This window comes from Solea solea, chromosome 1 (genome assembly GCF_958295425.1).
Source record: "Solea solea chromosome 1, fSolSol10.1, whole genome shotgun sequence".
NCBI classification, from domain to species: domain Eukaryota; kingdom Metazoa; phylum Chordata; class Actinopteri; order Pleuronectiformes; family Soleidae; genus Solea; species Solea solea.
The window spans coordinates 30,939,296-30,954,741 of record NC_081134.1 but is presented as its reverse complement, the minus strand read 5'-3'; the positions used below and the strand labels follow the sequence as shown (position 1 = coordinate 30,954,741).

General features: G+C 42.0%; 1 protein-coding gene across 1 annotated transcript; it reads left to right on the top strand.

Moving 5' to 3' along the window:
- The first annotated feature begins 731 nt into the window (after positions 1 to 731).
- adgrg2a (adhesion G protein-coupled receptor G2a) lies at positions 732 to 11,045 on the top strand. Its single transcript, XM_058639991.1, has 15 exons — positions 732 to 3,755; positions 3,948 to 4,066; positions 4,219 to 4,355; positions 4,443 to 4,629; positions 4,733 to 4,891; positions 5,225 to 5,347; positions 5,527 to 5,572; positions 5,673 to 5,776; positions 5,870 to 5,994; positions 6,111 to 6,379; positions 6,484 to 6,583; positions 6,820 to 7,106; positions 7,193 to 7,294; positions 7,509 to 7,619; positions 10,096 to 11,045. The coding sequence occupies exons 1-15, from the start codon at positions 2,018 to 2,020 to the stop codon at positions 10,194 to 10,196; spliced, it is 3,708 nt and encodes a 1,235-aa protein (XP_058495974.1). The 5' UTR covers positions 732 to 2,017; the 3' UTR covers positions 10,197 to 11,045.
- The last annotated feature ends 4,401 nt before the right edge of the window (positions 11,046 to 15,446 follow it).

Here is a 15,446-nt window from a genome sequence, read left to right as displayed (position 1 = left end):
AACAGCCTCTCCCAATTACACAACATGGAACAACACCATTTCTGCCACCCACAATTACACTACAGCCAACAGCAATTACACAACAGGCGCTCCCAATTACACAACAGGGAACAACACAACAACGGCCACTAACAATTACACTACAGTCATAAACAATTACACAACAGCCTCTCCCAATTACACAACAGGGAACAACACAACAACTGCCACTAACAACTACACTACAGCCACACACTATTACACAACAGCCTCTTCTAATTACACAACAGGGAACAACACAACTGCTACCACCCACAATTACACTACAGCCACCAGCAATTACACAACAGCCTCTCCCAATTACACAACAGGGATCAACACAACAACTGCCACTAACAACTACACTACAGCCACCAACAATTACACAACAGCCTCTCCCAATTACACAACAGGACACAACACAACTGCAGCCACCAACAATTACACAACAGCCTCTCCCAATTACACAACAGGGAACAACACAACTGCTGCCACAAACAATTCCACAACAGCCTCTCCTAATTACACAACAGGGAACAACACAACTGCTGCCACCCACAATAACACTACAGCCACCAGCAATTACACAACAGCCTCTCCCAATTACACAACAGGGAACAACACAACAACTGCCACTAACAACTACACTACAGCCACCAGCAATTACACAACAGCCTCTCCCAATTACACAACAGGGAACAACACAACAACTGCCACAAACAATTCCACAACAGCCTCTCCTAATTACACAACAGGGAACAACACAACTGCTGCCACCCACAATTACACGACAGCCACCAGCAGTTCCACAACAGCCTCTCCCAATTACACAACAGGGAACAACACAACAACTGCCACTAATAATTACACTACAGCTACACACAATTACACAACAGCCTCTCCCAATTACACATCAGGGAACAACACAACTGCAGCCACCAACAATTCCACGACAGCCACCAGCAGTTCCACAACAGCCTCTCCCAATTACACAACAGGGAACAACACAACAACTGCCACTAATAATTACACTACAGCCACACACAATTACACAACAGCCTCTCCCAATTACACAACAGGGAATAACACAACTGCAGCCACCAACAATTCCACAACAGCCACCAACAATTACACAACAGGGAACAACACAAATGCTGTCACCACCAATTACACGACAGCCACCAACAATTATGCAACAGGGAACTACACAACTCCTGCCACCAACAATTACACAACAGCGAACAACACAAATGCTGTCACCACCAATTACACGACAGCCTCTCCCAATTACACAACAGGAAACAACACAATTGTAGCCACCAACAATTACACTACAGCCACACACAATTACACAACAGCCTCTCCCAATTACACAACAGGGAACAACACAATTGCTGCCACCCACAATTACACTACAGCCACCAGCATTTCCACAACAGCCTCTCCCAATTACACAACAGGGGACAACACAACTGCAGCCACCAACAATTACACTACAGCTACCAACAATTACACAACAGGGAACAACACAAATGCTGTCACCACCAACTACACTACAGCCACACACAATTACACAACAGCCTCTCCCAATTACACAACAGGGGACAACACAACTGCAGCCACCAACAATTACACTACAGCCACCAACAATTACCCAACAGGGAACAACACAACTGCTGCCACCACCAATTACACAACAGCCTCTCCCAATTACACAACAGGGAACAACACCATTTCTGCCACCCACAATTACACTACAGCCAACAGCAATTACACAACAGGCGCTCCCAATTACACAACAGGGAACAACACAACAACTGCCACTAACAATTACACTACAGTCACACACAATTACACAACAGCCTCTCCCAATTACACAACAGGGAACAACACAACAACTGCCACTAACAACTACACTACAGCCACACACAATTACACAACAGCCTCTCCCAATTACACAACAGGGAACAACACAACTGCTGCCTCCATCAATTACACAATGGCATCTCCCAATTACACAACAGGGAACAACACAACTGCAACCACCAACAATTACACAACAGGGAACAACACAACTGCTGCCACCAACAATTACACAACATCCTCTCCCAATTACACAACAATGAACCACACAACTGCTGACACCAACAGTTACACAACAGCTTATCCCAATTACACAACAGAGAACAACATAACTGCAGCCACCAACAATTACACAACAGCCATAAACAGTTACACTACAGCCTCTCCCAATTACACAACCGGGAACAACACAACGGCAACCACCAACAATTACACAACTGTCTACACCAACTTCACAACAGGTAACAACACAACTGCAGCCACCAACAATTACACAACAGCCTCTGCCAATTACACACCAGGGAACAACACAACTGCTGCAACTAACAAATCCATAACAGCCTCTCCCAATTACACAACAGGGAACAACACAACTGCAGCCTCCAGCAATTACACAACAGCCTCTCCCAGTGACACAACAGTTAACAACACAACTGCAGCCACCAGCAATTCCACAACAGCCTCTCCCACTTACATAACAAAAAACAATGTAACTACAGCCAGTCAAAATTACACCACTTCTACCAATTACATGCGAAACAACAACGTGACTACAGCTGCCCACAATTTCACAACATCCTCACCCAATGACATGACAGAGAACAACACAACTGCAACCACCAACAATTACACAATGGTCTCTCCCACTTACATGACAGATAACAATGTAACTACAGCCATTAAAAATTACACCACAATATCTACCAATTACATAACAAACAACAATGTGACTACAGTTGCCAACAATTACACAACACCCTCTAACAGTAACACGACAGGACATAATATACCCACAGTCACCAGTAATTACTCAACAGCCACAAACAATTACACAGCCACTTCAGCCAATTACATAACAGAGAACAATGTAACTGCAGCCACCAACAGGAACACAACCGTCACAAATAATCACACAACAGCCACAAACAACTACACATCAGTCTCTCCCAATTACACAACAGTGAACAATTTAACTACAGTTTCTAACAACCACACAATGGTTGAGAATACGACAATTACAGTAACTGCTGCATCCACCAGGACAACACAACAGAACACAACAGCTCTTTACAAAAACACAACTGTGTCTACTGTCTCTTTGGCCAATGTAACTGTAAATAATGCAACAACATACATGACTTATGTTGGCAACAACACCACAAAACCCACAACAGCCCCGCTAAACAACCAAACCACAAATCACACTACTCCTAGTGGGACCCACAGTGCCACAACATCCACCAACAATGACACCAGTGCCACCACGGCTGCCAGTGGCAATGTAACGTCTGGAGTCAGCTTCAACCAGAGTACAACCACAAGCAGATTATCCACCAACTCCACTCTTGCGACAACCGACCCGAGAGTTAATTTTACATCTACAGCCGCTAATGCTTCTGCTACAACCGCAACCACCACTATTACCACTACTACAACAAATGGTCCACCTGGACCTGATATGAACACCACTGCTGCTGAGGTGTCCGCAACAACCGGCGCAACTGCTACCACCACCAGGACAACTGCAACCAGGTCTCCTGAGACATCCACAACATCTGCAATAACAGCTACCACCAACAGGACAACTACAACCAGGTCTCCTGAGGCATCCACAACATCTACGATCACTACGAAAACCACAGCAACAGTGATCGGTATGTTAATGTTATTTCAGTATTTACTATATCTAATCTGACTGAAGCTTCTTTTAGTTTGATCAATTATTTTGTATGGTTTGAGGGTTGAGCAGTTAATGACGAACGTACAGAAATACCCATTTGAATGGGACATTGTGGTGATAGTGCTTTATTTTTGGTTTATTTACAATTTCCTCACTCTCATCGAAGGCACAGGGACTTCTGTTACAACAGTTGCAGAGACAACTTTATCCCAAAAGGAACTAGAAACGCTAGCAGATGAGCTGATGGACCAAACACAGGACGTGTCACAGCTGACCTCCTCTCGGGTAAAGCTCCACCAATTTCCTTCATCTCATACAGAAAAAACCCCATTAAGGTTAATTGGGAAACCAGAAAAGTTTAGTGAAATTGCCTGTTCTTTTGAATTGTAAACATGCCATTTTTGGAGGTAAGGTCTAAAATTAAATGACTGTTCCAGATGGCGGATTTGGTCTGGGATTTGGAGAAGCTAATAGAGGGCCCCACTATCTCTCAGTCAGTGGGACAAAAAATCCTCAACATTATCAGCAACCTATTGGAAGGAGACCCAGCAGTTCTTTCTTCCTTTGCTAACAGGTAAAGTTCACAGGGCCACCTACTTCATCCATTTAACATAGAGTATATTCACATAACTGGAGTGTTTTTACTGTTTCCTGTTGACAGACTGATTGAAATAGTGGATATTGTGGGTGTGAAGCTGGTTGTATCTGGAGCCAAAGCCTCTGGAGTCAGAGCATCTGGAGACAGAGTGGTCCTCTCTACAGAGTCACTGGTTCTGGCCGTCATGACAGTGGACACTACCAATTTTCCAGCAACATCTGTCGACATCTTCGACACCGATAATGTCCAGGTAGTAGAGAAATATGACAAGTTCTTACACCTCAAATTTATATACCTTACCTTACCTAACTAACTATTGCAGTAACCATTTGCTAACGTTTTGTTTTTTACAGCTCCATGATCACAGCAGGAGCCGGGTCAAGAGGTCAGATTCTCCTGCTCTGGGGTCCGTGTACTTGCCGTCCACCCTTACCTCAGGTCTTAGTCCTGAGCAGCAAAAAAAGGCCAGCAGGGTCCAGTTCACTTTCTACACCAAAAATACCCTTTTCCAGGTATGGAATTTCTGTTGAATTTCAGACTAAGAATCTGCACTTGACTCAATCAACTCTGCTGGCTTAAGAATTTGAGAAAATTCTCATCCTTTGACATTTGCAAGAACGTTTTACACACGTCTTTTTTGATGGAAATCTTGACGATTGAAGTAATTACTGAAATGAATGAACAAGGATAAAACAAAAAAAATGATTCCGTTCCATCAATGCACTTTTTGGATTTAAGAAGGTCTTTTGCCTCAGCAGCCGTCAGTTTGATATAATTATTTGCATTGTTGTATGTATGAATTGAATTGTGTGGTGACAAATAAGTGTCCCCTTTTATTCACGCAGGATGAATCGCTGGAGAACACGACCCTTGTCGGTCCGGTTCTGGGCTCCAGTGTCTACAATTTGTCGATAAGCAACTTGTCTGAGGACGTACAGTTTACCATCCGGAACATCGACCCAGTACCGGTGAGTTTGCACTTAAAAATGAACTTCGAATTATTCTTTAAATTGATTATTTTGTGCAGAAAAAGGACAAAAAGTAAGACATTTAGTAGCCTTACTGGTCTTAATAAATTATAAACACTTTTCTTCATGTAAAGTTTTCTTCCGTTCCATTTGAAAATAAACCAATTTTTTTTTTTCAGGAAAACTACTCGGCCTCCTGCGTGTTTTGGGACTTCTCTCTGAACGGTGAGTCCGTGACACATGAAGTTGCGAAAACACAGAGTTTTGCCTCACGTATGAATATCCCCATTTTGAGAATTTCGGGGGCCAATATTTTATTGTTCAGGTGACAAAGGAGGCTGGAGCGCCGCCGGGTGCTTTGTTGTCAGCGACACAGCGGAGGAAACCGTCTGCAGCTGCAACCACCTGACTTCATTTGCAATATTGCTGGTCAGTTACAAAATTGTTTATTGAATTAACTGAAATATCTTTCCACAGTTGTACAAAAATGTGTTGACTGTATATTTGTGTCTCCCAACACAGGATTTACCCAGAGAAGGAATCCTTAGCCGCGAGCATGCACAAATCCTCACTTTCATCACCTACATCGGCTGTGGAATCTCCGCCATTTTTCTCGCCTTCACTTTGCTGACGTACCTTCTATTTGAGTAAGAAACAAATATCTCTTTTTACTACTTCATCACAGAAAAAAAGTTAATAGTGCTTTAAATTAAGAAAGTAAGAAGAAAAAAAATAAAATAAAAATGTCTCTGTCCTTGTCCAGTAAATTGCTCCGGGACATTCCGTCCAAGATCCTGGTCCAGCTCTGTATGTCCCACTTACTCCTCAACCTCGTCTTCTTACTGGACGGCTGGCTGGCGCTGTACCCTGCGGTCGGACTGTGCATAAGCACCGCCTTCTTTCTGCACTACTTCCTGCTGACGACGTTCACCTGGACGGGACTGGAGGCGGTGCACATGTACCTGACCATCGTCCAAGTCTTCACACCTTACATGAGCAGATACATGCTCAAGTTCTCGCTGATGGGCTGGGGTAGGTGCTAAAAAACATTTGTTCGTCATGCAGTTACTGTTAAATCAATTCAAGTCTAGTTTGTGTATATATATATATTGTGATGTATCTGCTGGTGTTTCCAGGTATTCCTCTCCTCATTGTGATCATCATAATAGCCGTTAATAAAGACAACTACGGTGTGGTCACATATGGACGATACACAGATGGCACCTCAGATGACTTGTAAGTGACGTTTCAATCTTATTTACTATTATATGAATACAGATTTATGTTCATATACATGAATATATCATTGGACATTTGAAACTCGACTATAATGCATTTTCATTTTTTAATAAGGCCCCGAGCCACGAATGGCAGGGGCCGAAACTGCTCCTGGCACGAATTCAAATCTGTGCGAGGAAAAGTAGAAAAGTGTCTCTGGATATATGAATATTGTCCCCTTTCTGCTCCTGTAGCTGCTGGCTGCGCAACGACATCGTCTTCTATGTGGGCGTGGTGGCGTACTTCCTCCTGATCTTTGTCGTGTGCTTCGTGGTCTTCGTCGTCGTCATGGTCCAGTTGCACCGAATCAAGAGGCAGAACCCTCACAACCAGCCGGCGAACCGGGGTCTGCTGGCCGACGTGCGCAGCGTCACCGGCCTCGTGGTTCTGCTCGGCCTCACGTGGGGCTTCGCCCTCTTCGCCTGGGGACCCGCCTACATCGCCTTCGTTTACCTCTTCACCATTTTCAACTCTTTTCAAGGTCACACGCCAATGAGTCTGCTGCGATTGAATCTGAAAAGTGACTCATGACGTGTGTTTCTAAACATTTGTATTTGTCCCGTGCAGGTTTCCTGATCTTTGTCTTCCACTGTGCAATGAAGGAGTCGGTGCGCAGGCAGTGGAGGACTTACCTCTGCTGTGGGAGACTGCGATTGGCTGAAAACTCAGGTGAGACCTTTTCCTTACTATTTGACTGATTCGGCATACGTTTTATACAATCAACCAAAAATAGGCGCAAATAAACTGATATAAGAAGCTGAAATCTTCAAGCAAGGTATAACGTGAATAAAGTGGTGAATAAATAAACTAAAAACCATCATGAAAAGGCGGGGGATTGTGTCTGTTTTGTACAAAACACGTCTTCGTAAATGTTTTTGTGCAGACTGGAGTCGAACGGCTACGCAAAACCATAGGAACGTGTCTCTGACCACGGTGATCACCTCAGCTGCTTTCTCCACCTCCCGAAGCTCCTCCGTCACCACCAACTCCAGTGGTACGTTTGCTGCATTCTTATATGTACATTATACACACACACCTTTAATGTGACCTATGACCTGTACAATTTACATTGATAAACACACAAATCCGTATCTGTAAGAAACCTACAATACGCTGGCTGCACACCCTTAAATTCATACTTTGCTGAAGCTCCTTTTTGGTTTAATTTCAACATTCAGGCCGTTTCTCAATACTCAAGTAAGCAAGTATGTACTTGCGTACTTGGGAAGTATATACTTGAGAAGTACGCTGGGAGTATATACTTGCCAAGTACGGGAGTACACAAGTATGTGGTTGTTTCTCAATACTCAAGTATGCAAGTATGTATGTATTGTTCTGCTGTTTGAATGGTGGCTGGTGCCAAGTGCTGCAGCCTCATTACCGCCACCTACAGTGTTGATAAATGAACATATGAAATACTTTTAATAAATGCATATATATGTTGTTATTATTTTTACATTTTAAATATTTAACTTCATTTATTAATTTATTTCTATTAAAATATACAATAAAATAATAAAATGTGGAAAATAGATATATTACAGCATTGTAGAGTAGTATATATATATATATATATGTATGTATGACATATACAGTATGTACGTGTACAAATATATACTACTCTACATACTATACTATACATATCTAATATTTACATATTATATTTAAATACAGATACAATGACCGTGCGACTTTAATATAAATCTAAAATTCAAAGTTAAAATAAATAAAACATTAACAATATACAAACCTTCAAACTTTCAGGTCAAAACGTTTCCATTAAAAACAAAATAACACGTCAACAACAAATCTATGGATCACACCGAGCATCTAATGACAGCGACGTCTGAGCCAGCGGATCATTTCATCAGGACAGGCCGAGGTAACGCTGCTCTGTGCCGGGCACAGTGAGCGCCGAACGTCCGCAGAGGCGGAGCTGATCACCTCCGACAAACGTCGCTGCCAAACTATAAATATGTCATATCTTCATACACAAACCACATGTTTGAATTCTAAATGACTCATTTCTCGCCTCAAATGATGTTAAAACTTTGTTCCGGGACACAGAAAAATATTTATTTCAGATTAACTGCTGCTATGCTCCGCCGAAATGTATTCTGGGATACATGGCCATCGCAAGTACGCTTAAGTCACCTCCGATGCATACTTGGTAAAAATGGGCGGAGCGAGAACATTTCCGGGTTTGAGAACCGTCCTCGCTGTTCGCTTACTTGAGAATTGGAACAGCACTTGGACTGAGGCTGATGACGTTTTCACAAGTACGGGAGTACGCAAGTACGCTCAAGTACGCACAAGTATGGATATTGAGAAACGGCCTCAGTCTTCTTGGGTTCACACCTGCCGTCAATTAAAGAGACTCTGATTAAGCCCAAATAAATTTCAGCTGGCCTTGTCGCGTTTCCTGACAGTAACTCAGTGAAAAGCCTTGGTTTGCAGAGAGAACCCTCATGGTTGAACAGCATCAGTCAGTAGAAAGTGTTCTATGGAGAACCTCCAAAATGAATGGAAAGACAAGATGAAAACTGGTAAGGGAAGCTACAAAGAGACCGAGAAGCTTTTTCTTACAAAGCTAAAATTTGCAAAAGCATGTGGGCAAATGTGATATGGTCTGGTGAGACCAAGGTTGAGCTTTTAGGCCCCGATTCCAGAAGATATCTCTGGTGCAGGCCCACACTGTTGGTGTAGTGGTTAGCACTCTTGCCTTTGTAGCAAGAAGACAACTTGGCAACAAGCAGCAACTGTGGGAGGAAGCCGAAGAACCCGGGGCTCAAACCCGGGGCTTGAACCCCGGGTTCTCCGGATTCCTCCCACAGTCCAAAAACATGCAATATGGGGATTAGGTAAATTGTTCACTCTAAATTGACTGTAGGTGAGAGTGAACGGTTGAGTGGTTTGTCTCTATATGTGGCCCTGCGATTGATTGGCGAACTGTCCGGGGTGTGACCCCCGCCCTATGTCAGCTGAGATTGGCGCGACCCTCCTGTGGAGGATAAAGTGGTAGAAAATGGATGGATAGATGGATGGAACTGGGGCTTTAGTCAAAGTGGAGGGAATTACAGTGTGAAAAGTCAGATTTGGCCCAAAACCTTCAGGCGTCTGTTACAAAGCTGGAGATTAAGAGGAATTACATCTTTTCAACACGGCAATGACGCCAAGCATATGTCCAAATCAAAAGATGATCCAAAAGCTGTGGTCCAACCAGAGCCCAGAACTAAATATGGGGGGAGGGTAGAGATGATCTCACAATCTGACAGATTTGGAACACTTTTACAAGCAGGACTTGACAAATATTACCATATCAAGATGTGCCAGGAAGACTGAATGCAAATCAAAAGGGATTGATTTAAGGGTGTGCACATTAAGCAACCATCTTATTGTACGATTAGTTTGTTTTTTTACAATAAAGGTGGGAAAAGATGTATGTAAATATGTATCTCTGTGTTCTTCAGGCTCAGTGTTTGCAGACAGCGGCATCTCCGAGGGCTCCAATAGCGACGTCGTCCAGAACGAGCTCCACAGACGAACTCTGTCAGAGGAGAGCGAGGAGTGACGGCCGTGTCAAGATGTTTCGCTCGTAATGACCATAATTATCCAACCGCTCACTAAGCTGTGAGGACACAGAGACGGGAGGTCTCTAACCCTAACGACACCAGAAAAAAAAAAAAAACTAAAAAAAAAACCCCATCTTTAATTACAAGAGTGAATCTTTGCAGGCTTCAAAGAATTCCTTGCTGATCGGCGAAGGACGCGGGATTGTCCGAGGACTGACTGAAGACTGAAGTTGCTCAAATTTTTACTTGATACAGACATTGACGAGGGAGGACTCGCCTAGTATTTCTGAGTCATTTCCGCTTTCATTGCTGTGAACATTCAGCGTGTGAGCTATTTACGTCGACGCGTTAATGAATATCCGTTGCTTTTTTTAATCGACCTCCAAGAGCGAGACTTTCAACATTGCATTCGTTCTTGTCTGTGGGACAATTTAACTGTCTTTCAACAGTTGGTGTTTCTTCCTTGTGAAGAGAATATGCTCTTTTTTAATATATATATACATATGCGCCATCATGTACAGACATTATTACATTTGCAGAGTTTATCCTCTAGATTTAGAGATATTTAAGCACTTTTATGAAGAATCTCTGCCTTTAACTCTGTGTATTGAAGGAAAACTTTGTCTTTTTAGACGAGTATATGACAGTTTATTCCTCATTTATGGTCAGATACTGTTTTATTTTTGCTACTGTACAGTGTTTTTTTTTTGTTAGATTTTTATGAAATATATTTTTTTAGGCAGAAGGAAAATACTTTTTTTTATTATTGAGGACAAATGTCCTTGTGGAAGAACGCGTGTGTGCCATGAAGGAGGAGGAGGATAATAATAATAAAACGTTCAATTCATCAGTCGTCCACTTGAGTCTCATTTGAGTCAGAGAGTTTCTCTTCTCCGTGACACCTTTTTTTTTTTTTTTTAGATCTTCAGTCAAACCTGCTCAACAGGGAACAAACGGCAATTACAGTCCTCTCTCATCACAACATTCAGCGGAGCGTTTCGTTGCAACGCCCAACGCTGCGCCAATCACAGACAGATGCTGAAGGTTGGCCCGCAGAGGTGAGCAGCGTGTCGACAATTAAAGGTCTTCTCAGGACTTCTAAGCTGTTGAACATTGAGTCATTGAACCATTGGTCAACTGAACAGCTGTTGTGCTATGTGTCGCTATGTGATGTATTTTTGTTGTGTTTTTGTTGGCGACATAGACCGGAAGCTCCAATTAACGCTGCGTGTGTGTGTGTATCTGCGTCATTACCTCGTTTATGAAACCCTAAAGTTTCAGAACAAACAGTTCAGCCACTGCTGAGAAAATAGTGTTGTATTGTTTCCTGGGCTCTGCAAAACGGATCGGCACTTCCTTAATTTGATGTCGTCATCAGAAATCCTCACCACCGTAGCACCTCCTGGTGCGGCACTAGTCCGGGCACATCCGGTTGCGTACATTCAAGAGGGGGAGCTGTGTATCTGAGAGCTGGCCTACCAATTACTTCACTTCCAGGTACCTGGCCAATCACAGGACAGTGGGAAAGCTCTCGTTGGCTGGCCAATCACAACACAGTCCACGTTCTGGGGGTGTGATTTTGGTTCTGAAACAGCGCAGCTGACGAGAGCATCAGTGAGGAGATATTTTGATCGACTCGTTTGCAGCGACTAGGAGGTTTTTAACCATGAAAACCTCAAGCATTCGATGTCACCTTTAAACTCACAGGAAGTTTTCAAGACTTATAAAAGATGATTCAACTGAAGGTAAGAATGAAAGTCGACTGGACGAACCCACAAAGTTTCTGATGTACGTGACGCGAGCAAAGTGCATCTCCTACAAAACGGTTTGTTTTTTGTCATCTCTGTTTTTCAGGTTACTTGGTGAGAATGCATTCAGTGCCTGTACTTTCAGGTAAACTATACGTGAGTTCCTCCAAAGTTTCTTGAGGAATTTTTTTTTCTATCATTTCTAAGTTGCACCTAGTTGTTCCGATTTTAACCAAACTTGGTACACTTGTTGCTCTCATGATTCCAAACACATTTCTAATGTACTTCCATTAGCTCCGCCCACCCAGAAGAACAACAATGGCTAGTCTACACATTTGAACGAACTCATCCGAGCACGTTTGAGCTAGCCGTTTCAAACTCGGTCCATATGATCGAGTTTTTTTTTTTTTTTTTTATATTACAATAATCAAACTTATAACCAAAGGCCTCTTATTTATATTAACTATCAGAAGTTACTTTGACTTGATTTTGGATGTGCTTATATTTCGTCTCGCAAAATTACCAAAATGTCTTCTAACCCTGTCACAGGTGACGTATGCACAAGCGCACTTTGCACATTACCGTAGTTATGCGATGGTTTGTGCTATTGGAAAAAGTCCAACGTAATTTCGCTGGCCCTGTAGCAGGAAGCTGGAGAGTCTTTGTCACCAGAGAAGAGAGAGTTGGAAAAATGCCTGCACATAAGTTTCTAAAAATCTAAATAACCGCCAGATATTGAACGTTCTTATGGAAAAATGGGCAAAATAACTTACTCGCAGGACATTTTAACAAAATCTAATTGTGGAGATGTTGACAGCGCGTTTGTAAGTCGGTATGGAACGAGTGAATTAACACATTGATATATTTTCCTATTGTTTCAGGAACCTCATTGGACACAAAATCAAAGTCTGTGATGGACGATGTTTCAGAATGAGCTTGAGACGATCCAAACTCCCCTTTGTCCCCCCTGTAATCGAACCACGAAAGAGACAGAGACAGTTCCTGAATCCAGAGGTGAGAAATTGGTGCAACGGCTTAGACTCGACCCAAATTCCCCTCAGGTTTTGTTGAAGATTTTTATTTAAGTTTATTAAATAAATACATAAAAAAATATAAAATATATAAAAATAAATTATCATGCTTCGGGAAAATATTAATTTCTCGTTTTTGTGGAAATCTGAGCAATAAAACATGATTAAAATGCTCCTAATTTCCGTCTGTGTATTGTACTCAGTCCTATACTTTCCCAAATCCCTGATGAGTCACAAAAGTTTATTCATAAGTCGTTGCAACATGTTTTTGTTCTTTGGCAGATGCCAGAGTTTTAAGAAATCAGGGCAGCAAGCGTTGGCTCATCGCAGATGTTTTTTTAAAATATTTTTTTGGCCCACATTTTATGCCAATTTCCTTTTTTCCCCCCTCCTCCTCCATCTGATAAAAAAGTCCACATTTTATGTCTACACTGTCTTTGCCTGTGGTGGGATTAAGTAAGTCTCGGCAGGAATCTAAAACATCTTATTATCATGTTTGATTTCTTCCATGTTATTGCCTCAAGGAGAACTCTCAGGCTCAAACACCTCAGCAACGTCACCCACCTGCCACTAGATGTCAGTGTAATCCCACACGAAAGGGAGCAGGAACATTAACATCATGGTTTTTGTCCAATGAGAAGCTGCAATCTTAATATAGTTTGGGTCTTTTAAACAACAGTTGAAAGATGCAAATAGAGAACCTCAAAAACTACTGACCTGTCTAATCCCTAACAGCTAATTTACTTGCAGATTATTCATTTATTATGCGTAACACAGCTTTATTTGTCTCTGCCGTGAACCTGTCAGACTAGTGAGAGGCAGCATGGATGCAGAATAAACGTGTCAGACAAATTTCCTTGCAGATTTTTCTTTTATTCTTATCTAATTGTACATCAGTCAAAAGGGAAAAAAGGCTTTTTTCTCTTGAAAAAAAGCTCTCTGGAGCTTTTAATGGGATTTGAAGGTTAACTTTTAGTGCAGCCGTCCCACAGAGTGGTGTTTTATTTATTTATTTATTAAATATTTTTAACAGCATCACTAATGGTCATTGTCAGTGAAGGGTTAATGAGAGATAAGAGAGAAATGCACAATGGCTCCAGAATCGATTAACATTTCATTAATAAAAAAAAAAAAAAAGGACATTTCATGGCTCGTCTCAGCCAGGGCAACAAGGTGGGGGGGAACGTACATAAATAAATTCCTGTCCTTAAAGTTCATTAACAACTCATCGACCCTGTGTTCACTGCGCTGTGACAGAAGAAATTCATGCTCCGGTCTCTATTATCGCAGCCCATCAATATGTAATCCGGGGTCAAATCAAAGGTCTGCGTCTCCCCGGGGGGTTTAAATTTTACTGCTTCGACACCTGAGCAGCTTTGACATGTGAGTCACAGCAGCACCTTTTTTCTTTTCATTTTGCAGAAAGAACTCTTTGTACGGTGAACTTTTGAGGTGGAAAGGTGGTGGGTGACGATGGTCATTTCTGCCACAAACAGGTGCTGCGGGGACGACGCTATATGACGTTTAATGGGATAATTCGGTGTCTTTAAAGTGCACTTTGCATGGCACATTGTCAATAGGGCTTTGCAGACCATAATACGGCTTCTGTGTCACGCTGGTAACACAAACAAAAGACTCACCTAATAGAAGCTTTGCCTGAGCCTCTATCGCCCCCTGTGGACTTGAGTAGTTACCTAAACATTACAGTCTTGATTATACACATTTGACTGAGAGAGAGAGAGGGAAGTAGTGATCGTTTCCTGTATTTTAGTAGCTGATGTGTTGCACACAGAGTTGGAAAGTAATGAATTACATTTACTGGTGTTATTTTAACTGGGCAGGGTTTTTGTGTACTTGTACCTTTAAAAAAAAAAAAAAAATACTTTTACTGAAGAATTCTTTTTTTCTTAAGTTTTTTTGGAAGTTACTGTACTTCCAAAAAAAATGTTGGCCTGAATTAAAAACACCAGAAATGGCGGTGAATGATGCAGACAGGTGAATGAAAGATGAGGACAGATGAATTGGCGTTAATTAAGGTCCCCGAGTGAGTGATATTTGTGACATGTGACCCATTTTGACTGACACATTATGTGTTTACATATTTTATTTTGTCAGCACTTTAACTTGTTTTGCTGTTAATTAAAAACAATTCATGTGAGAGTTGTGTTCCCTTTTTGCACGACACAAGAAAGAACCTTGTTAAAAAAGTAACTGAGTAACTTTTACTGTCTTTTAATGCCGCAGTACGTGTTCAGATTACTCGCTGGAAACTTCTTACTCTCTTGCACCAAACTCCATACAGACACAGTCACAACAAAGAATTTCCAACATCAATTATACAAAATAATGCATATGAAGTTACTGATGGAGGCAGCGGCGGAATGAACAACCACCATGTGTCGTGGGGTAAAATTGCTATGGACTTTGGTGCAGGGAGGTCAGTGCGGAAACTGAAGCAGATTGTCCGTGT

Excerpts from the sequence above, each read along its gene's own strand:
- adgrg2a (XM_058639991.1), top strand. The coding sequence starts at position 2,018 with ATGGCATCTCCCAATTACACAACAGGGAACAACACAACTGCAACCACC. Across the intron at positions 4,356-4,442 it reads CTTTCTTCCTTTGCTAACAG|ACTGATTGAAATAGTGGATA; the intron begins GTAAAGTTCACA and ends TCCTGTTGACAG. Across the intron at positions 7,620-10,095 it reads CGTCACCACCAACTCCAGTG|GCTCAGTGTTTGCAGACAGC; the intron begins GTACGTTTGCTG and ends TGTGTTCTTCAG.